Consider the following 22,235-nt stretch of genomic DNA (forward strand, 5'->3'; position numbering starts at 1 on the left):
TTGCATCTTTAACAGAGTGAAATGTCCCAAATCACTTTGCAATTATGTTATTAGACAAAAAGGAACACTAAGTTAAAAACTTACATTAGGTCAGAGGTTTGCTCTTGCCCTTCTACATTATGTTGACCCGGTATACTGTTCGCATTTGTCACATTATACCTGGTATTTTTCTCACTGTGCCAGTTATAATGTGACAACTAAACTTAAATTTTAAGTAACTTCTGAAAGTCAAAAAGAAGTGATGGTAAGAAAATATTAGAATTTGGGTTCTTTGGCAGCTCAGCACAGGTTGTCGAAATGCGCCAGAACTCAGTCATCACTTTACTGATGCAGGAAATTAAATTTAGATCATATTTATTGAGTCAGGATGACCCTGGCTGATACAGTTGTGCAAAATTCAGTTTCTGAAAAGTTCTGCTGAATAATCTTCCACAGTTTATGCCTCTTGATTAATTACTAAATATTACAGGTTACAAATTCTTCTTCTTTGGCTTGGCTTCACGGACAAAGATTAATGGAGGGGTAATGTCCACGTCAGCTGCAGGCTCGTTTGTGGCTGACGAGTCCGATGCGGGACAGGCAGACACGGTTGCAGCGGTTGCAAGGGAAAATTGGTTGGTTGGGGTTGGGTGTTGGGTTTTTCCTCCTTTGTCTTTTGTCAGTGAGGTGATTTAAGAAAACACATTGTACTACACAATTCAACATTTTGCCTATCTTTTCCGTGAGTTTATGCGCAATGTAGATTATCTAACCTGTTCTAGTTTGGAACAGATATTAATGCTTATTTGTGCTTTTAAACAATTACTGTAAATTATGTATAAAGTTTCCACATGTTTGCCCTCCAAAATTTAACATTGCCACTCAGAGGAAATACATTTTTTTTTGCCCTTAAATGGTTGAGTTGGTCTTTATTATGGACGGTGTTTCAGGTCTCCTTGCTGTACTAGCTTCAGTTTATGGAAAGCACCACAGAATATGGCATTCATTGCCTCAGATCCCATCTAATTTTAATCCCACAGGTCACTGTCTCTCATCACATCTGCAATGTTCTCTCATGCTTGATTCAGTCATGGAGTCTAAATTTAATGGCTACCCCTCATTTCAATATCTTCTCCTGGTAATTTAAATTGACAAGATGCTTATAAAGAACTGATCAAGAAACATGCATCAATGTGACCAGTATGACAAAATAATCCAAGACAGACTACAGACTTTATGAAATCTTCTCTCTAAACATGCAGAATGAGCAACTTCTGGCTCACATGGTACCATTGTTAACTTGGTACCAACATAGTTCTAATCAGCCACAGTAAATTACATTCAGTTCATCAATACTTTTTCTAAGATTTCAGTCATGTTTAATGCTGGATAAATGATATTTTAGACTGTGACAGTTACAACATCATAAACAATTTTTATTACCCCAATTGCGAGATAACAATGTTATTGGTATGATAATAGTATTGCTATTTGATAAGCATTTAGCAAATACAACCACATTTTTTCAACCTAATCTTCTGAAATTAATGTTCTTTCCATCTCAGTATTGGCATTCACTTGTTTTACTGAATTTCTGGAGAATTGCATGAGAAAATGCTAGATCATTAAGCAGGCAAAAATCAGCCTAAAAAAAACAAATCATTGTATGGAAAAGTTTGAACTACACAATATCTTTCACTTTAAACCATTTCCACATGCAATGAAAATTAAAATTTGAAGCAATCAGGCCATCATTCCATACATTAAACAGTACATTATATTATACAAGAATATATTTGAAAAATGCATCTATTGAAAACTCATCTTTTAATGCAGCAAGCTCCAAGCAAGGAAAATAATATAGCCAGGAAATACCACAATATGAAATTGGGCTCTCCTGAATATTTTTAGGCATGCATTATTCCACTTCAAAACAGGTCAAGAAAATTCAGATTCTGTTTGTGTATGGGGAGGAACTTACGCAAATAAGTGGTTGCTGTATAACTCTATGATCCTGGAAATGATTCATGCTTTGCGTTCTTTCTGTTGTGTAAAATGGCAACAAATTAATTTTAGGTTAATATCCTTGGAAAAATACAATTCTGTTGTTAGCTTGTAATTACATTAGTGTATTCTGGGAAATTCTAGGCTACATTTAAGTATAAATTTGATTTCAGTTTGCAAAATGTGCTTAATGTCCAACAGAAACTACTGACATTCTTTTTGAAGTCTAATAGCTTGAATATTCTTGAGATTGTCTGATCTCGGAAGTTAAGTAGGCTCAGGCCTGGTCAGTACTCGAAGGGGAGGTGCTATAGAAGCTGTAGGTCTCTATGAGGGGCACTGGACAAAGTGCCGACTCTCTGAGTGCCTTACAGTGGACAAAAGTTAAAGAATTTCATGTATGTTACATTCTAAATCCAGTATTATATGACAATAATGGAACCTATTGTTAGATGGCATTTAGCTCTGTTCCCTAATGAATACAAATTATTTAAATATTGCAAAATCAGAAAAGAATGACCAGTGGATTAAAAATTTTATATTTTGGAACATATAAAATAGCCTGACTAAAATTTACAAAATATTCTTGAGTAGAGATTCTCATTCCTTCATCTTTAAATATTCCGAACAACTGAGGCAATTGAACGTTTCAATGTGCAGCATCTCATTTGTGTGAATGATTGCTCTCTAAATATTTAGCTTTGTGTGTATTCAAAGTGAAAAGAAACTGGCAGAATTTATGCTTTTCCCTTGATCCACTTTAAGAAAAAGATGATTATTGAAGTGCCGGAGACCTGTGAGCTAATTTTCAGTGATGGATTTTTCAGTACTGGAACACCAGCCTGGATGTTGGTAAGCAATGCATAATGCAGCCGCATTATTCCCTAAATTCTAAATACTAGAAGGAATATACATTGAATGAATTTTCAATCCCTACTTCATAATAGAGGAGAGACTTTCTCAGGCTCATAAATGTACATGCTGTGTGGTTATGGAAGCACAGCAGGATCCATGGGACACCTGATTTCTCTGAAAGAATGTTAGCTGGCTTCTTTTTCTTGTTTGTAGTGCTGTATTAATAGTGCCTCTTTGTGTACCTTTTACAAGGACGATTTTTTGTGTATTCGTGCACATGAAAATAAATGGAATCTTGAATCTATATACTCCAGTGAAAGCTTGAAAGCTTTATGGAGGTTCGCAGGTTACTGCAAATATGACTCAGGCAGACATCAATCTACAGAATCTTTGGATTGTTGGTTACAGTTTCATTTCTAATTTTTTTAAACTCAGTTAATTTACTCAGAATTGTGGTTAGTTAAAGCCTGCTCCAAAACATTGTGCTTTGCTGATAAAATGGTAAATAAAACGGCCCTGGCCAATGTTCAAAGTGGGGCAGATGTTGCAACTCTCCCTTCACCTCCCCCCAGCTTCAATACTACCTTGATGCCTTGGACATATGTGGATAGGAATGGTTTAGAGGGACATGAGCCAAACACGGGCAAATGGGACTAAGTTGATGGGAATTGACAAGTTGGGCAGAAGGGCCAATTTCCCTGCTATAACAATCTTCGACTCTCATGCAAATGAATATCTAAAATCAATTCTGAAGATTGATAAAAGCCAATATAATCTGTGTTGCTATTTACAGTCACAAGGCTTTCAGAAGTGTACAGGTATATATCTCTTGATTTTAGATTGCTGCTCACATTTTCTCTTTATGTTTTATTTCTTGCACAAGGCCAACTTAGTATGGGTGGCTATGAGTCATCATTAAACTAAGCTGAAGGTGAAAAAAGAAAGGAAAATCCAGCAACTAAGGCAGTGCCTTTGCAACATCAATCGCTTTGCAGCCAATGTCAATATGATCTTCCATTGAAAATCACAACAATACTAAAATAATGAACCATTGATTGAAGATTCAATCGTTCATTGTAATTTACTGACACATTTTATTGTCTCATCTTCATTTCACCTTTAAGGCAAATCAATTTTTATGGGAATTCAATGCCTTTGTCAGAAAGACCACTGAGGAATGTTATTTTCAAATCCAAGATATTTTAAAAATACTTCTTGAGCTATGTCGTGAATGTGCAAATGAAACAGACATGGAAAAAAGTGATTCAAAAAACAAGAGATCCATAAAAATGATAACACCAAGTATCAAGCTTCTCTTCTCTTCATGACATTTTCCGCCATTCTCATTGACTCTCTCTAGAACAGAATCCACATTGTTTACCCACCTCCACGGAACAAATTTCTCTCGTGGGCTAATTTTCCAACCCGTGTACCATGTCATTACAGTATTAAAGCTGGTATTTGTATTTGTTTCTTTTCAGAAGATGGTTGAATTTTGGGAATGTCTTGTTGATTGTCGAACAGACCACCTTCCTAATGCTTGTTCACTGATGAACTCGATTCCTTGTTGTCCTGCTGGGAGGTGGAATGTCTCAGAAACTGAATCAGAATTTATTGTCATGAACCACCCTACAAAATAAATAAAAATAGTGCAAAAAGCAAAGTCAAAGTCAAGCAATGACTGTGGTTCATTGTTCATTCAGGAAACTGATGGCAGAGGGGAAGAAGCTGTCCTTGTGCCATTAAGTGCTTGTCTTCAAGCTTCTGTACCTTATTCCCTGATGGTAGCAGAGTGAAGAAGGCATGGCCTGGGTGGTGGGAGTCCCTAATGATAGAGGTTGCTTTCTTAAGACACTGCCTCTTGTAAATGTCCTCAATGGAATGAAGACTGGTGCCCATGGTGTCACAGGCTGAGTTAACAACCCTCTAGAGTTTTTTCTTGTCCTGAGTGTTGGCACCATTCAGTGTTGCAACCAGCCAGAATGCTCTCCATGGTACATGTGTAGAATTTTCAAGCGTCTTCAGTGACATTCCAAATCTCCTCAAACACCTCACAAAGTAAAGCTGCTGGCGTCTTCTTCATGATTGCATTGATGTGGAGGCTCCAGGACAGTTTCTTGGAGATGTTGATACGCAGGAATTTGAAGTTCTTGACCTCTTCACTGCTGAACCTTTGATGAGGTTTAGTTTGTGTTCTCCTGACTTCCTTCTGAAGTCTACAATCATCTCCTCAGATTTGCTAACACTGAGTGTAAGGCTGCAATTGTGGCACCACTCAACTCGCTGATCGATCTCTTTTTTGTATGCTTCCTCATTGCCATCTGTGATTCTGCTCACAACCATGGTGTCGTCGACAGATTTGTAAATGGCAGTTGAATTGTGCCGAGCCACACAGTGGTATCTCGACCTTTGCCTTAGCAGCTGACACCTGACCTTCTGCTGAGATTGTTTGATGCACTTGGTGAGAGGACTCTGTATGAAAATGGATAACCCAAAAATTGTTTATCTGATTATCATCTCATTGTTTTGGAACAGCAGTGGAGTTGAATTGGCTGCTCATTGAGGCATCCTAAGGTAATGAGAAGGGCTTTATACATACACTTTTTTATTTGCAGAATAAAGTATTTTTTTAAAATAAACAAAGAAATAGGAATGTAATTCTTTTTGCTCCACATGTAGAGTGGGATCTGACATGGCATTTGTAGGGTGATGGCATCTAAGGCTGAATGTGATCTGGTTGGCGGCTTCTCGGTTGCTTGTAGGTTGAGGGAGCTGGTGATTGGGTTCTCCCAGAGTACTCATGGACAAGGCATTGATCAATCAGTAGGCTTGACAAGCATGACAGCAAAGAAGGAGAAAATGTTCTTACTCATACCTCGCTCCTCCTCCTCTGAACACTGCCCGAGCTCAAGTCGCTGCCTCCTCCGACTCGCTGCTCAAACTGACTAATGAAGTACAAGTTAAAAGAAAGTAACTTTTGTTTAGTTACTTTATTCACATAGGTGTAAATTTTATTCCTTATTTCATTCTTTTGGGTAGGGATTCATGAATTTTCTAAGGTGAAATTATGTTAGCCAAATGGCTGTAATGCAGGGTTACCTCTACTGGGATAGATTGTCCATTTGGTGTACTTTTTTCTGAACTTGCCACTGATGGACCTCTCCCACTGAGTCTTTTGTTTTCCTTGAGCCAGTTGAGATATCTCTTAAATATTCCAGATACTAACTACTCCTTCCTCCTACGAAGGGCCCTGTTAAAGATCAGATAAAGTCGAATCTAAGGCAACGTTTTCCAAAAATATACAGTGAGTGCTGGAGTTGTCTACAAATTATGTCCAATATTTCACACTCAAGACACTTCGAGCGGTCAAGCTCCCATCACCATGGCCTGACTCCATCATTATAGCCTTTGGCAAGCCTAAATGCGGCGAGAAGCAGTTTTCTTTCTCATGTTCCCGACAGTGACGGTCGTGCATGCTTCTGCAGAACCTCGTTCTGTGGCTCTCAGGGCTGGAACCTTTGTGTCAATCACTGTGAGCGGAGAGACGTCCCTTTAAAAGCAAGCCGTCTCCGCGCTTCTCATTTCGACTGAGAGATTCGGAGGCGCTGGGGATAACTCCTTGAGTTTTCTTTTCACCGCCTAGTTTTTCTTTGAAATTCGAGAATGTTCTTGTCTCCGGAGAGTGGTGGACTCTGACATTCTGAGAGAACCCCGCCAGCAGGAGATGGACATCCGAGAGGCTGCCTCTCTGCGCCAGCAGAGGCGAATGAAGCAAGCTGTCCAGTTCACCCACAAAGACTCGGCAGATCTGCTGCCCCTTGACGGGCTCAGAAAACTGGGAACCTCCAAAGAAACTGTAAGTGGCTGCTTAACATTAGCCCAGCGTCGCCGGAGAGAGCAGGTTTGAGGAATAATTCTGCAGATGCCGGGGGTCGAGCGCGATACCCCCAAGGCGCTGCAGAAACTCAAGGGGGGGGGGAGACATGACCCCAGGCGCGACGTGCGCCCCAAAGCGGGGTCGTTCCGCGGGGCTGCAGGGATCATACTCGTGTTTTCATGAACGAACCTCTGTGTTAACATCGCATTTTCATCGTTTTCTGCTGCGTCCAAACATCCTGCCAACTCCCATTTCCCCAGACGAGCCGCTCCCGATTTCTTTCACCTCTTTGGGACGAGGGGAGAGGAATTACCCCGCAGACCAAGCGGAGGTTAAGCCAGGAGCCCATGTTCTTCGGGCTGATGCAGACACGATGGGGGAAATGCTCATCAGAACCGTTATTCCCTTTGATTTTCCTTTTCTCCACTTGAGAATTAAAATATTTGTTTCATTGTGAGTCTCCCTTCGTCGGGTCCACACTGATGCATTCCACTTGCTGATACATTTGGAAATAGCCACGTTATTGGACAGATAACCAGAATTCACCAGGAGAGATGGGGTTCAGAAAATAGAGGAGGCGGGCGATCAGATGCCGCCCGTTTAACAGATTGTCATCAGTTAAAATGATCTGAGGCCCACCATACACTGATCCTTTCAAGTAATTAGGGCATTACCCCCATGTCACTAGACATCACTCTCAGATAGTTTTACAATAGTCATAGCATTGTCCAGTAAGGAAACAGGCCATTCAGCTTATCCCGACCACAGGGCACTCCTCCACATTAAACTCCCAGCACTTCATCCCCAGCCTTCTAAACAATCAAGAACGTCTTAAATCTTATTAGCAACCCAGTTTCAACCACTCCTGCTGCGGGTTCCAGGTATAGTATTTACAAGTCACGAGATGAAGAAGCTTTCTCTTAATATCCCTTCTAAATCTGTGCTCCTCACCCGATATCTGTGTCATCTAGTTTTAATTACCACTTATATGAGAAAGGTTTCCTGCAGCTGTAGCTTTGGTAATTTGATCTGCCTCAATTCTGTCCCCTTTTAATCTCCACCATTCTAGGGGAACCGACCCAAATTCTCCATTCTCTCCTCATAACTGAACTGTTGCAGCCTAGGTAATTTCCTGGCGAATCTCCTCTGCACCCTCCCCTGTGCTGGAATATCCTTCCTATAACATGGTGATCACAATAGCATACAACACTCTAAGGACTAACCAAGGATGAAAAAAAATTTCAGCAAAACCTCTCTATTTCTGTATTTAATACCCAATATTCCATTTGCCTTGCTCACCACATTGTTTGCATATGAAGACATCTAAAATCTATGTTCATTTTACAGGTAGACCTTCAGGGTTGAGGATGGCTGTTCAGTTGTAGGAGATCTGAAATGGCTGACCAGGCCAGTGGGAGTCCTGCAAGCTCTCCCACACAGAGGGCATAAGTTGCTTGTTGGGCAAGTGGATGGATGTGTAGCAGAGTGAGAAGTGGGCTAACTCTGGGTCTTTTGCTAGGATTCTGCATACTCCCAACAAAGGCATTTGAGATCCAAATAGTTGTTTAGAAATATCCTTGATGGAGCTATTTGTGCATTTTTGTGGCACAAATATTACTTGCTACTTTATAATCCATTCCTGAACCTGGTCTTACTGTGTGCAGGAATGGAGTGCTTAATTTGCTAAAGTGTTTCTAAAATGTTATCATTCCCTTTCTTTAATGTACTCACTGACTGAGCCTCTACAGGAGTCTTGGATAGAGAGGATATGCTACCCTTTTTGGAAAGAAATTTCCCCTTATCTTTATCCTGACAGGCTGTACCTTCTTTTCATATGGTGTCCCTTGGCTTTAGTCCCTAGCATCTCTGTGTTTACCCTGTCAAGTCTCTGTAAACTTTGAACACTTCAGTTTTATCTAAACATGACTCTATAATCCCAATCTTCTTAAATTTTCCTCATATGGCAAACCTACATCTTGGGAATCAATCCAATGAATTTGTTCATTAAAACAGCAAAGGGTGTCAATATCACAATAACTAATATCATTGCCATTTCTTAAATTTTATTTTAGCAACCACATAACATTTTGCAGAGACGTTTACTAGAAAGCAACTTGTCGAAATTTCGAGCCAACAATCGAGGAACGTGGCCTTCTAATAATTCATTTCTGGTTCAAAACAAGAGCTTTCACCAGATCAAACAAGAATTTCACAAAAGAACACATGATGATGACCTGATATTTGTGCGTTGTAAGGTAATTGTGCATTACTTAGAGTGTATGACATTATTCATTAACCAAATAACTTCAAGTAAACTTTGCATATTTTTCCATCTATGAAAATAATTACTATTCTATTTAAGCCTTGTAAGTGTATGAAAATGGACAGACAGACAAGTCTGTCTTTTGATAGAAAGTTTAAGCTTCAGTTTTGGTACACAGTTGATGCTTTTCCATGTTTGGATGTAGTATCACTAATATATTATTTATCTTTGCAAATATAATAAAACTTTTATTTTCCAATTCTCAGTTGAAAATGTTATTATAGAGGGATAGGCAAAGAAATCTCAAGGGTGAAATGCTGTTTATGAGTTAACAATGTTGCACAAAACAATCTCTTAAGTCCTGTGGTGTTGGAATCTTAATCAAAAATTTTGCTGGATCCAAAGCCTCTTCAATAATGTTCACCCCAATCATCAATCATTACATGTTTGCCCAGCTCTTTGTTCTAAGAATATGAATGATCCTGACTTACAATATTCTAACATTTGATGCATTTAGTACTGTATTGCTGATAAGACATTGTCATTATTGCAGCCTTATCACAGAGTCATGGAAAGGTATTGCACAGAACCAGGCCCTTCGCCCCACTGAGTCCGTGTCTGTGTTGGCCATCAAACACCCAGCTTTACACTAATTCTACCCTAGCAGAACACAAAAGTCAGAAGACGCTGTGATTGCAGTAAAAAAAAAACCCACAGAAATACTGGAGGAACTCAGCTGGTCTCGTAGCACCCATTGGAGAAAATATACATTCCCAATGTTTCAGGCCTGAGCTCTTCTTCAAGGAATAAGTAAAGAACCGGAAGGCATAAGAAAAAAGGACTGAATACTGGCTGGGGAAGGAGACCAGACCAACAAAAGGTGCTAATTTGATGTGATTAGAGGAGAGGTGAGAATTAATTTTGGTTCTGTGAAAGGAGCCAGAGGGAAAAGGGGGGAGGGAGAGAGAGAGAGAGAGAGAGAGAGAGCGAGCAAGCTGCAGGAAAGGTGACTCTCTCTCTCTCTCTCTCTCTTCTCTTCCCATTTCCCACTGTCTCCTTTCACTGACCCAAAATTAATTCTCACCTCTCCTCTTATTATATGCAATTAACACCTTTTGTTGGTCTGGACTTCTCCCCTGGCTAGTCTTCAGTCTTTATTCTTAAGCCTTTATTTTCTTTGCTTATTCCTTGAAGAAGGGTTCAGGCCCAAAACTTTGGTACTATATCTTTAACTCCTCTGGACGTTGTGAGACAGGTGAAGTTCCTCCAGCATTTCTGTGTGTTTTCACTAATTCTACCCTAATCCATTTTATTCTCCACGCATTTCCATCAGCTGCCTGCCCCTGCCAGTTCAATAACTATCCACATGGTGGGGGTAATTTTAGTGCCCAATTAACCTACTAATCTGTGTATTTTTGGGATGTTGTGAACTTACCAGAGGACCTGTAGGAAACCTAGACAGTCACAGGGAGAACATATAAACTGTACACAGGCAGCAGCCAGAATTAATCTGGGTTATTGAAGCTCTAAGGCAGTTGTGTTTCCTAACAATAATGCACTTGATTTTACAACGTATCTTGCATGATTCTAAGTCTGTTTTCATTTCTTTAAGTGTGCTGGATTTGAGATGAAATTACAAATTGACACTGGCTCTCAATATAATCTAATTTCATCCGCCTGCGTGGATAAATTAGGGTAAGTAATCATGTATTTCCTGTTTCTCAATCCAGGTTACAACAAATAGGCACTGTGTTTTATTGGACAGAACTATAATTTCTTTCCTGCATGATGAGAATGGATGAGCTGTCGTGCAAACGTACAAATGTCACCATAGATGGTTGGAATAATGAACTATTCGAGCTGAAGACCTGTTGGGATTTGTTACCTACTTAAGCAGAAATGCATTAATAATATGTTTAAAGTAGCAGCCATCTTAAGTGTTTCAAACATTTGTTTAATATTTGATGAGATTGAACACTAAGACTCCATGGAATGTGTGATAAAATACTGTGAAATAATATTTACAGAACAGAAGGGAAACACTATTGCAAAATATTGAAAGCAAATAGCTATCTGCTGCAGCATTAAAAGTAAGAAACACAACAGAATTTTTCTTTAGGTTTTCCTGTGATCTGGATTGATGAAAAAAAATTAGCATTCCAACCAAGACATTTAAATTAATTTCAAGGTAAATCGCAGTCGAACACCAAATTGTGCAAAGTTCGAATATGCTTTGAACTGAATTTCACCACAGCATAAGTTATGAATTTTAATGCCAAAAAATACAGTTCCTCCAGCAATTTGCTCCAGATTACAAGATCTAGAGTGTCCTGTGTCTCCATTAGGACTTATGAATTTTAATATCTGGTTCATAGTACATTAATAGTATTGTTAAAAATACAACATGAATATCCCTTGATTCATCAAGCAAAATGCAAATAAAAATGATAAGAGTAAATTGATAAGTTAAATTAGAAAGTAATGACTGAGGTAGTGCCAATCTTGTATCATGAGGAGTATAGAACAAAAGTAAAATGTTTACTTGGTGAACACAAACATTTTAAAGGCTTGGACATTCAATTGCAAAGTGGAATACTCACTTCAGTAGTATACAATTACAAATGCACAAAGTAAAACGTGATATGGACAATTTCGAGGTGGTTTTGTTCAATATCAAAAATTCAACTTAGCATTTGTGCTCTGTGTTGTGTTGTTTTGGTTGTCAGATGTGCATCTAGGTGCATTTTTCCCAATGTGATGACCCTTTGAGAGAATTGTGGAGAAATTAGATTGTTAGCCTGGGAGTGGCCATTATTGGGCACCCCAGAACAACTAGGTACTCACTGTGCAATACCAGTCTGTGGTCCATGCCCAATGATCTCTTCGTAATTCCTTCACTCCTGTATTCTGATACCACCACCACCACTCCCCCCCAACTCTCCTCCCCCACAAACCCTCGATAAAGGGTGTCAGCCCAAAATGATGATTAATTCTAGCCATGGAGGCTGCCTCACCACTAAAACCCTCCAGCTCCTCCTTATTCACATACAATCATCCTGAGACCCTGGTCTTAAGTTTCAATGCACTGTCCCTGAACCATTCATCTCCTCAAAGACTATCAAAGGGAAGTGCAGTAGAATGCTGGCCAGACTAGCACTTATTGTCCTAATAATCCTTTATAGGATGTACCTGGTGCTAAAAGGAAGAATTGTGACCTAGCAACTGTGTGATTTTATGGTAGGGAGTTATGTGACTAGAGGGAGACATGCCTGCTGTCTTTGTGATTCTAGTCAGTGGAATACTATCAAACAAGCATTTGTGAGTTGCTGCAGTGCATCTTATAGATAGTAGGAATGGCAGCCATGACATGCAGATGTTGGAATGAGTCAATGCTTAAAGCGGTGAAGGTGTGCTAATCAGGTAAATTGCTTTGATTTGGATATCGTTGAGGCTCAAATGTTGGAGTTGCCTTCAGCCAACTATTGATTTAATGCTTATTAATGTTTTTGGGAAAAGCAAAGGTTCCTTGACTTTCATTTGTAAACAACCTAATACAATAAAAACCCCAGTATCTGGCACCCATGGAGATTGGTAGATGCCGGATAAGTGAATTTTCCAGTTGTTTGAGACTTACCCTTACAATGCCTAACTAATACATTAAGAATAAACAGTTTCAAAGACAAAAATACTAAACTGTACTTGCACTGAACAAACTTCACTTGTATGAATTTATAAACCTTAAAGCATTTTACTTTATTTTCAGTCACACTTTGAAAACATTTAACCATCACAGCATCTGCAGGTTCCTCCCCCTCCATGGAACAGCCTGAAAGACAGGCAAACATCATAATTAAACCTCTCTCCCCCTAAATATACAAATAGTATAGAAATAAAATAAAGACGTACTAAGCAGGGATAAGGAGTCACTTTAAGAGAGTCACCCCAACAGTGAGCGGCATCAACCATCCTGGGTGACATCATTTTATTCAAACCTGAATGTATACAAACAATAGCTGGTACAAGCAAAGCATCACCAAGGCACTTTGCTGGCTGAATATTTGCTCCCATCTTCACCAAAGTTTTATGTGTTACTTCAGAGAACTTTTACAATTTTAAATTTTTATTTATTCGTATTTCATCTGATTTATTTATTTATTTTCCTTGATTGTTTCTGCTGGTTGCTTAAGGTTGCTGGTTGTTTGAATTCAGGGGTTTTACTGTATAAAGATTTCTATGAGAGATTGTTGCATCAACTGAAAATGTGCAGATGGCCATGAAGATGTGAGTCATAACAATGCCATGGATACAATCTTCTGGCAAGACCACAGTCCTCCATCTTGGATAGTCTATGTAATTATTTTTAACACCACCCTGCTGCTTCCTAAACGTATCATACATTGCAAAATAAAGAACAGATGAAAGCAATTTTTTTTGTGGTTTCTGTCAAGGGCAGATTGTCTATAACCACATGAGTGGATTTATGTATTGAAAATAGGGAATCCTATTAAATCCTCAGAATCCTAAAATTGGACAGTCACTGATCTTTTTGTTTGGAATACATTATGATCCTGCTTATTACAGTATTAACTTTATGTTCTGAATATATGGTTTTACCTGATTTTAAAAATTACATTCAAAATTTTTTTTTATACAGGCTGAAGGAATTTGTGAAAACAGACAAGAATGAAATTGAAAAAATGGGAATGCCTTTTATTTTAAAGGTTATTGGCCAAATGGACAATATTGCAATCTCTGTAGGACAGCTCAATATTAAGTGTTTAGCAGTTGTGGTGGGTAAGTTTTCAAATTTACAAGAATTTATTAATAACTTACTAATTCATTTCGTTTTAAATTTATATAGAACAGATTGTGTTTTTACATAGGTTCTAAGTTTCTTGTGAGTAATTTAGCATAAATTGCTGCCAACGAATTATGAATCGCATTTAAAGATAACAAGATAAGAGCAAATATGAGAGCTATTACATTAGAGCTGAGGTGTGGACAGAGATTGCGCAGGAAAAATATTCATCTTGCCTAGCTAACCTGAACAGATAGTGTATTTTGTTGCATTTCTCAGCATGTATATCCTGCCCCTGTATGTACAAATGAATGGGTTCTTTTGGATTGTTTGCAGATGACTACACACAGAAATATCGCAATGTGAACCATTCTTTTGGAATACAGTACCCTCACCCCCCATAACTTGGGGATTGTCTGTACCCACAAGTAGTGTACAATATGAGAAAAACTGAGTGAAATTCTAGGTTTATAAATTGTAAGGTTGGAGTATACAGCCCACTGGGGGTGTACAGAGGTCCGGCTATATTTTTGGAGCTGTGGCCGAGTAATACTGTAATTGCTTAAGGACAACTTCGTCCATTTTCTCAATAAATTCTATACATGGTGATTTTTTTTTCCTCCCTTAAAGCTCTGATGCTCAGTTGACTCCAAAAAATGAAAAAAACAGCAAAATGTTTAAAAATAAATTAACAGTGTAGGAAGAAAGCTGTCACATTTCATTCAAGCTAGAGCTAATTTTAAAAAAAACAAATTTGTATTTCTCTGCAGAGCCTGTGATGTGATTCACAGCCACTTAAACTTTGTCTCCAATCTTGGTTATTGTAGTTCAGCTAATAGTCACCAGATGACTTCAGTGTGGGATGGACATGCTAAAATTCTTTGAACAATAATACTCGACAAATCCTTTTACATGTCAAAAAGCAAACAGAAAATATGTACTAAGGTGCATGGGGATGGCTGTAGCCCAGAAGGCAATGTAACTTTCCAGAAGAGACAGTGTGGAAAACATTGTAAACAATACTGCCATTTACCCTCTTAACCTTTTACTTCAATAAAAAAAAGTCCTATAGAATTTATATTTAATTGCTGAAAGTAAATGGATTAATTATTGATTTAATACAAGTAATTATTTCAGTTTAAAAAACTTTAAAATGCTCTCCTCTGTACACTCCATTTAATGTGTGTGGAGTTCACCAGTTAAACTGGAATGTTGATTTTCCAATTATTTTGAGGTGGCATGGTTGGCATTGGAGTTAGCCTTTACAGCATCAGCGATTGGGACCAGGATTCAAATCCAACGCTGTCTGTAAGGAGCTTGTATGTTCTCCCCGTATCTGCATGGGTTTTCCCCAGGAGCTCCAGTTTTCTCCCACCTATTGACCTATACTGGGGGTGTAGGTCAATTGGGTGTAAATAGGGTGGCAGGGACTCGTGGGCCAAAACGGCCTGTTACCATGCTAAATTTAACATTTTACATTCATATTTACATCTGGAGAGCTTGGTAGTAATTATCATCATCAAGAAATATTATCTTGTACTTAACAGAACCAGAACTATCAATAAAAGAATTATATAAGAAATTGAAGGAATATGGAAAAGTGTCGGGTTACAAGATAAACGTAAATAAAAGTGAAGCAATGCCTATGAATAATGCGGATTTCTCAAAATTTAAGAAGGAATCACCATTTAGATGGCAAATGCAAGCAATAAGATACCTAGGTGTACAAATAAACAAAAATCTCGGCCAACTATATAAACTCAATTATTATCCACTAATGAAAAAATTACAGGACGATTTAGAGCATTGGAAAGATTTACCACTAACACTAATAGGAAGGATAAACTGTATTAAAATGAACATTTTTCCAAGGATATTATACTTATTTCAGGCATTGCCAATACAACTGACAGAGAAATTCTTCAAGGAGTTAAAGAAAATAATAAGGAAATTTTTATGGAGAGGGGGGAAACCGAGGATAGCACTAGATAAATTAACAGAATGGTATAAACAAGGAGGCTTACAACTGCCAAATTTTAAAAATTATAGAGCCGCACAATTAAGATACCTATCAGATTTTTATCAAACAAGGGAAAAGCCAGATTGGACGAGATTAGAATTAGATAAAATAGGGGAAAAGATACCTGAACACATATTATATAAATGGGATGAAAAATTGGTACAACATAGAAGTTCTCCAGTATTACATCATCTCCTCAATATTTGGAAGAAGATTCATGTAGAAAGAAATAAAACAAATTATCAATTACCAAAACTAATATTGACGCAAAACAAGTTACTCCCTTTTACAATAGATAACCTTTCCTTTAGAGAATGGGAAAAAAAAGGGATTAAAAGAATAGAAAATTGTTTTTCAGGAAATAGATTCTTATCCTTTGAACAAATGAAAGATAAGTACAATATAACTCAAGATACAGCGCTGGCATATTACCAATTGAGATCCTACTTGAAGGATAAATTAGGAAGCAGCTTGAGTTTGCCAGAGGGAAGTAACCTTGAATATGTGATTACAGATACAATGTTAATCAAAAGATTTATAACAAATATGTATATTAAACTGCAAGAAAAGGAGAATGAGGAAACAAATGGTAAAACTAAACAAAAATGGGAACAAGATTTAAATATAAAGATAAAAAAGGAAACATGGGAGAAGTTATGTTCTGGAACGATGAGAAATACAATAAATACGAGGTTACGTATGATACAATATAACTGGATACACAGGCTATACATTACACCTCAAAAGTTAAATAAATGGGACCCAACAGTATCTGATAGATGTTTTCGATGTAAAAAAGAATTGGGAACAACAATTCATGCAATCTGGACATGTGAGAAAGTAGAAAAATTTTGGGAAGATCTAAACCAAATATTAAATAAAATTACAGAAAACAATATACCAAAAAATCCAGAGATCTTCCTCCTAAGTAACATAAAAAACAAAGAATTTGGAATTGATTTGGATGGTGCACAAAAAAGATTTGTTAAGATAGCTCTAGCCGTAGCAAAAAAATGTATTATGTCAACCTGGAAATTGGAAGATAATTTGAAAATACAACAATGGTATATAGAAATGAATAAATGTATTCCATTGGAAAAAATAACATATAGTTTAAGAAATAATATTGAAATATTCGAACAAATTTGGGAGCCTTACATTAAATACAATAGCGAAAACCTACCGGGGACAGTCATTACCTAAGTTAATGGAAGGAAAAGGAAATGAAAAGAATGGATTCAGTAGAATTTCTGGTGTATTTTTATTGAATGACAACATTGTCTGACTGGTTTAATGTATCCTAGAATGTATACCTTAAATGGACGGGAGGGGGGAGGTAGGGAGGGTGGGATGGGAGGAGGGGGGGGGGAGAAAATGGCACTGTATATGTGTGAAAAGTAAAAAGTGTGTACCATGGTTAATGTGATTTATGGTGTGAAAAATAAAAAAATTTAAAAAAAAATATTATCTTGATTGTTGATGATAAAATACAAACAGAAAATGCAAGTAGCTCAGGAGGCCAGCCTTTCAAAGAGAAACCGTATATCAAAACTGAGGCAAAGGTTAGGTTGGTGATAATCTTTTTTCTCTCATTACATGTCGTTGAAAGAATTTCTACCCATTTTACTGTTGATTAGAATATGCTTCATGATGAATTTTCCTTTCCATTGGCAGATGATGATAAGAAAATTCTCTCTCTTGGATTGCAGACATTGAGATCTTTGAAGGTAAAAAAAAATGAGTAGCTATTTTGTATATCAGGCTTGGGAGGAGAAATATTTGTGCTTTTGTAGCCTTCAATTGCATCTGTTCTACTTTGTATTTAGTGCATAATAGACATGGAAAAACAATATTTAATTCTTGGAGAAAAGGAGAAAGAGGAGATTCCATTTCTGGATGTTGACATTAGTTTGAATGTAGATGGGTAAGTGCAATGAAAATAATTTAGCTGCATCTAAACAATATTGTTTAAAAACACCAAAAAAGATGTTGAGACGATGAGAAATTTGTGGACATGGGTAAGGGAGCTTAGTGACATTCCCCTGTAATAGCATTTGTGCTGGTTTTTGTCACAAAGTGGGTCTGATTAGTGAAAGCCACCTCTAGAACTAACTACCTTTCAAAGGCAGTGAAGCAGCCTGACATTGTTGTTGGAAGTGAGATCCTGAATCATAGAACCTAAGCGTCAGATTTTTCTGTGGAACTCTGTGCTGAAAATAATCAGGTCAGCATCTATGTCCTGTTCTCTATTGATTCTATTTATCAGTTACAATTGCTGCTGACCTCTTCACCTATCACTTGAAAGAACATTACAAAATACAAGCACTATTTTCCAACTACAGGGAAATGTCATTACTTAATGAGCATACATTACAAAAAAACTCACGCAACAAAATAGGAGCAGGAGTCGCCCTCCAGCTTCTCAAACGGGCCTTGAGTTTCAATATGATCATGTCTGATTGCCCCATCCTTATCTCTTCTGTGCCGATTCCCAGTATTTCAAATATTTATCCACTTCTTCCTTAAATATCTCTAATGATCCTGCCCGCCAAGGTATTCTAGGAATTCACCAGCCTCCGCAAGAAGGTTATTGGTCCAACAATTCAGCATCAGATTCAGAATTTATTTTCACGAACATGTGTCTTGGAATTTCATGACACATGTTTAATTCTTCCAGAGGGTATGAGAGAGATTTGGACAGGCTGATGAAGAATAGATTCCATGAGACCTAAGACCTTTATTTATGAGAGCATGGAGACACACTACAGGCATTCCTGGCTGAAGGTTCACAGGCATGTATCAATGAAAACAGGACTCCTTGCAATGTAGGCAAATCTCTATCTTTTCTCTGCTCCTTTGAAAATGAAAATTGAAGAAACTGCCCTAAGTCTAAAATGAAAATAGAAACTGCTGGAAATACTCAGCAGATAAGGTTGCATATGGGAAGAGAAGGAGACATATCTTCCCCTCTCCTCCCCTTTCAGCATTTTGCAAAGACCACTCCCTTTGTGATTCCCTGGTTCACTCTTCTGTTCCCAACACTCTCCTTTTCATGATATTTTATCTTACAACCGCAGGCCATGCAATTCTGGTGCTTTCCCCTCTTCACTTCCCACCATCCAAGGACCCAACTGTCTTCCCAGGTGAAGCAAGCAGTCATGCACTTCTTCCAATCTAGTGTGCTGCATCCCGTGTTCACAATGTGGTGTCCTCTACATTGGAAAAATAACAAATTCAGATTAGGTGACCACTTTGACGAGCACCTGCCATCAGTCCACAGGGGTGACACTGAGCATCCTGTTGCTTCAATTCTCCATCTCACTCCCAGTCTTGCCTATTAGTCTGTGGTCTCCTGCAGTGTTGCAGAGAGGCCCAAATCACACTTGAAGAGCAGCACCTTATCTTCCTCTTTGGCACGTTGTAGCCTTTTGGAGTTGACATTTAATCTTACAATCTTGAGTTACTTGATTTCTCTGTATTGGTTGTACTTGCTCAAATTGTTTATTTTTCTTTTGTTCTTTCTGGGAAGACTTTCCAGCCAAACCTGCCGGCCATGTCTTTCTGCTCTACATTTCACAACTCTGACATTCATTTTTCAATTATCTTTTGTCCATCACTCAAGGTGGATGCTTTGAAATTCTTCCCCAAAATCTCTGTCCTCCATATCTATTTACTTCTTTAAGATTTTACTTTTAACTGTTCACATAATATTGTTTAACTGGGTCTCAATATGTTCCTCCAATGAATCTTGGAATGCTTCACTAATGGTGCTATACAGGTACTTCTTCGCTTTGTTCTCCTCACTCATTATGTACTTTTGCTGTCTGAATCTGGTAAAAACTACCTTTGTTATCACACTGAAACAGAGACATTTACAGTCAGGAACATTTGCCTGATTGCAAATTAATCATGTCAAGTAGTATATGTGACTATACTTAGTGTGAGATAAGAATTTGTACTCATATGTTCTTAGTAAAAGAATAGAAGTGGAGCAAGCTTTTTCCACAAAGGAATTGAGTTACTTATAAAATCAAACAGCAATGCAGAAACAGTTACTGTAAGAGCATACAATGTAAAATGGCACTCTCCAAAACATTTGCAGATGTCCAAAAGTATTATTTTTAAAATTCAAATTTAAGGAGGAATAAAGACAAGATGAATAGATAAATTTTTATAGCTTATTCATAACCCTGATTTTAAATTAGGATTAGAAATTTGTTTATGATTGAATGCAACAAACAAATGTGTGAAATCAATGGAATAGAAGTTCAGAATGAATGTAATTGATATTTAAAACATATTTTCTTAAAAATGATTGTGTTTTGGTGTTTTTATAAATATAATTGCTAATTACGGTGTTTCCAAAACCAGCTCATCTTAAGGTACAGAAGTTGAAATAAGTGACAGAAGTTTAACATTCAAATTCCAGAAAAGCTCTTCAGTGGTAAAGGACAAATTTGACAACAGTACAAGTGTTGGGAATTAATGTGGAATGTTTTAACTTAGTCTATAATTTAACCTTTACACTCTTTCACTTCTGAATACAGGATATAAAAGAAACTACATGGAATAAACTAATTTCTTGTGCTTGTTTAAAAATATCAAACTTTAGTATTAATTTTGAAAAAAAAACTATTCTTTTGTGGGTTGGCCTCACTTGTGAACTGTGGTGAAATAGAGTTTAATTTCTGTCAAGCTCATGATTTTGTTGTCCTATCCCAAACATATAATCTGTTGTAGTCTCTGAAAATGCCTGTATTTGTACATTGTGGCAATGTTATTTTCTAAAGTATCACAAATAGCTAGTGAATAATTTTCCATGTTTAATGTGCATTTTGAGCATAAAGGACTAATAACATGTTTCATGTATATTGCAAACTATACTTGGATGGAATTCTGCTCCCTGAGTCTTTTCTCCTTTCAAAATGTTTTTTTTAAATTTGACCCATGCAAAACTGGTTGTCTCTGATTGTCAAATGATAAATCACTTGCTGCATGTGTGAGTCATACAATAATTGAAGATATAACATAAAATGACCAGCTGCCACTACAGTATTATTTTTCAAGATGTACTCTTCTCAAAGGAGAAAAAGGCAGTCCATAAGTACCACCTCTGGAGCCTATTAATATGATCAATGTGACTGAAACACACATTGCAGAATGAGCAAATCGACAGACAGACATTACCAATCTGTTCTCTTTGGCTGATCTTCATCTCCCTTTACCTAATATCAAGAAAAAATTCTGTTATTGCCTCATAAGCTGTAGCAGCAGTCTGCTGGCACAGTATACTGTTGTACAATCTTTTCTAGAACAAAATGGAAAGTAAATTTGTCTCCTTCAGTCCTATAAAAGCCTCTGAAACATTTCAGTCTTCTAATCCTGATCTTTTACTGTCCCCCCCATATTTAATCGCGTTGAGCTCTGGAATTCCATCCTTAAATCTCCCTTTCTGTCTTTCAGGTGCTTTGATCAAGCTTTATGCCATTTACTCTTTTGTGTTTTGGTGTCAAATCTTGTGTAATAAAGCTCATGTGAAGTGCCTTTTCAGGTTTTCCGGAAAAGCTGCTATGTAAATATAGGTTGTGGCTTTTGTGGTACGCACTTAATTGGAAGGCAGTGGTTTTAGAATGCATATTCTTATTTTGAGGAGAAATATACAAAGTACAGCAGAAATCCAAAAATCCTGACTGCTCGGGGATTGGGTTGGCCCGGATTTTTGGATTTTCTGGATTCTCGGGTATTATTTTTAAAATTCAAATTTAAGGAGGAATAAAGACAAGATGAATAGATAAATTTTAATAGCTTATTGATTAGCAAATACAGCGTGATTAGAACTATAGAACAATACAGCACAGGAACAGGCCATTTGGCCCTTCTAGTCCATGCTAAACTATTATTCCAGCTAGTCCCACTGACTTACATCCCGTCCATAGCCCTCCATACCTCTCCCATCCATGTACCTGTCCAAATTCTTCTTCAAAGTTAAAATTGAGCCTACATTCACCACTTCAGCTGCCAGCTCATTTCACACTTCCACCACTCTCTGTGTGAAGAAGTTCCCCCTAATGTTCCCCTGAAACCTTTCCCCTTTTGTCCTTAACCTATGTCCTCTGGTTTGTATCTAACCTACCCTCAGTGGAAAAAGCCTACCTACCTAGATCCCTCATAATTTGGAATACCTATATCAAATCTCCCCTCATTCTTCTATGTTCCAGGGAATAAAGTCCTAACCTGTTTAACCTTTCCCTGTAACTCAGTTCCTAAAGTCCAGGCATCATCTTAGTAAATCTTCTCTGAACTCTTTCAATCTTTTTGATATCTTTCCTGTACTTAGGTGATCAAAACTGAACACAATACTTCAAATTTGGCTTCACTAATGTTTTATTCAAGACATTATATGTTTTACCATAACATCCCAATTCTTATACTCAATACA

General features: G+C 37.6%; 1 protein-coding gene and 1 long non-coding RNA gene across 4 annotated transcripts in view; one reads left to right on the forward strand and one right to left on the reverse strand.

Moving 5' to 3' along the window:
• Positions 1–1,368: 1,368 nt before the first annotated feature.
• LOC138744381 (uncharacterized) overlaps positions 1,369–22,235 on the reverse strand; it is a 48,675-nt gene continuing 27,808 nt past the window's right edge. For 2 of the 3 annotated variants that reach the window (XR_011345464.1, XR_011345462.1), the window contains exons 4-5: positions 1,961–2,022; positions 1,369–1,573 (exon numbers count right to left, since the gene is read on the reverse strand). This is a non-coding gene — a long non-coding RNA (uncharacterized lncRNA). Of the gene's footprint in view, positions 1,625–1,960; positions 2,023–22,235 lie in introns of all 3 variants that reach the window. The other variant, XR_011345465.1, reaches the window with a different exon arrangement.
• Positions 6,260–20,340, forward strand: LOC138754119 (nuclear receptor-interacting protein 3-like). Its single transcript, XM_069917963.1, has 8 exons — positions 6,260–6,370; positions 6,482–6,694; positions 8,788–8,970; positions 10,591–10,673; positions 13,633–13,772; positions 17,471–17,523; positions 17,623–17,720; positions 20,168–20,340. The coding sequence occupies exons 1-8, from the start codon at positions 6,260–6,262 to the stop codon at positions 20,175–20,177; spliced, it is 891 nt and encodes a 296-aa protein (XP_069774064.1). The 3' UTR covers positions 20,178–20,340.

The sequence above is a fragment of the Narcine bancroftii genome, chromosome 1 (genome assembly GCF_036971445.1).
Source record: "Narcine bancroftii isolate sNarBan1 chromosome 1, sNarBan1.hap1, whole genome shotgun sequence".
Taxonomy (NCBI): Eukaryota; Metazoa; Chordata; class Chondrichthyes; order Torpediniformes; family Narcinidae; genus Narcine; species Narcine bancroftii.

Bases quoted from the DNA above. Each gene is read 5' to 3' on its own strand.
- LOC138754119 (XM_069917963.1), top strand. From the start codon at position 6,260: ATGCGGCGAGAAGCAGTTTTCTTTCTCATGTTCCCGACAGTGACGGTC. The intron at 6,371-6,481 runs GTGAGCGGAGAG...TTCACCGCCTAG, and splicing joins GAACCTTTGTGTCAATCACT to TTTTTCTTTGAAATTCGAGA. The intron at 8,971-10,590 runs GTAATTGTGCAT...CATTTCTTTAAG, and splicing joins TGATATTTGTGCGTTGTAAG to TGTGCTGGATTTGAGATGAA.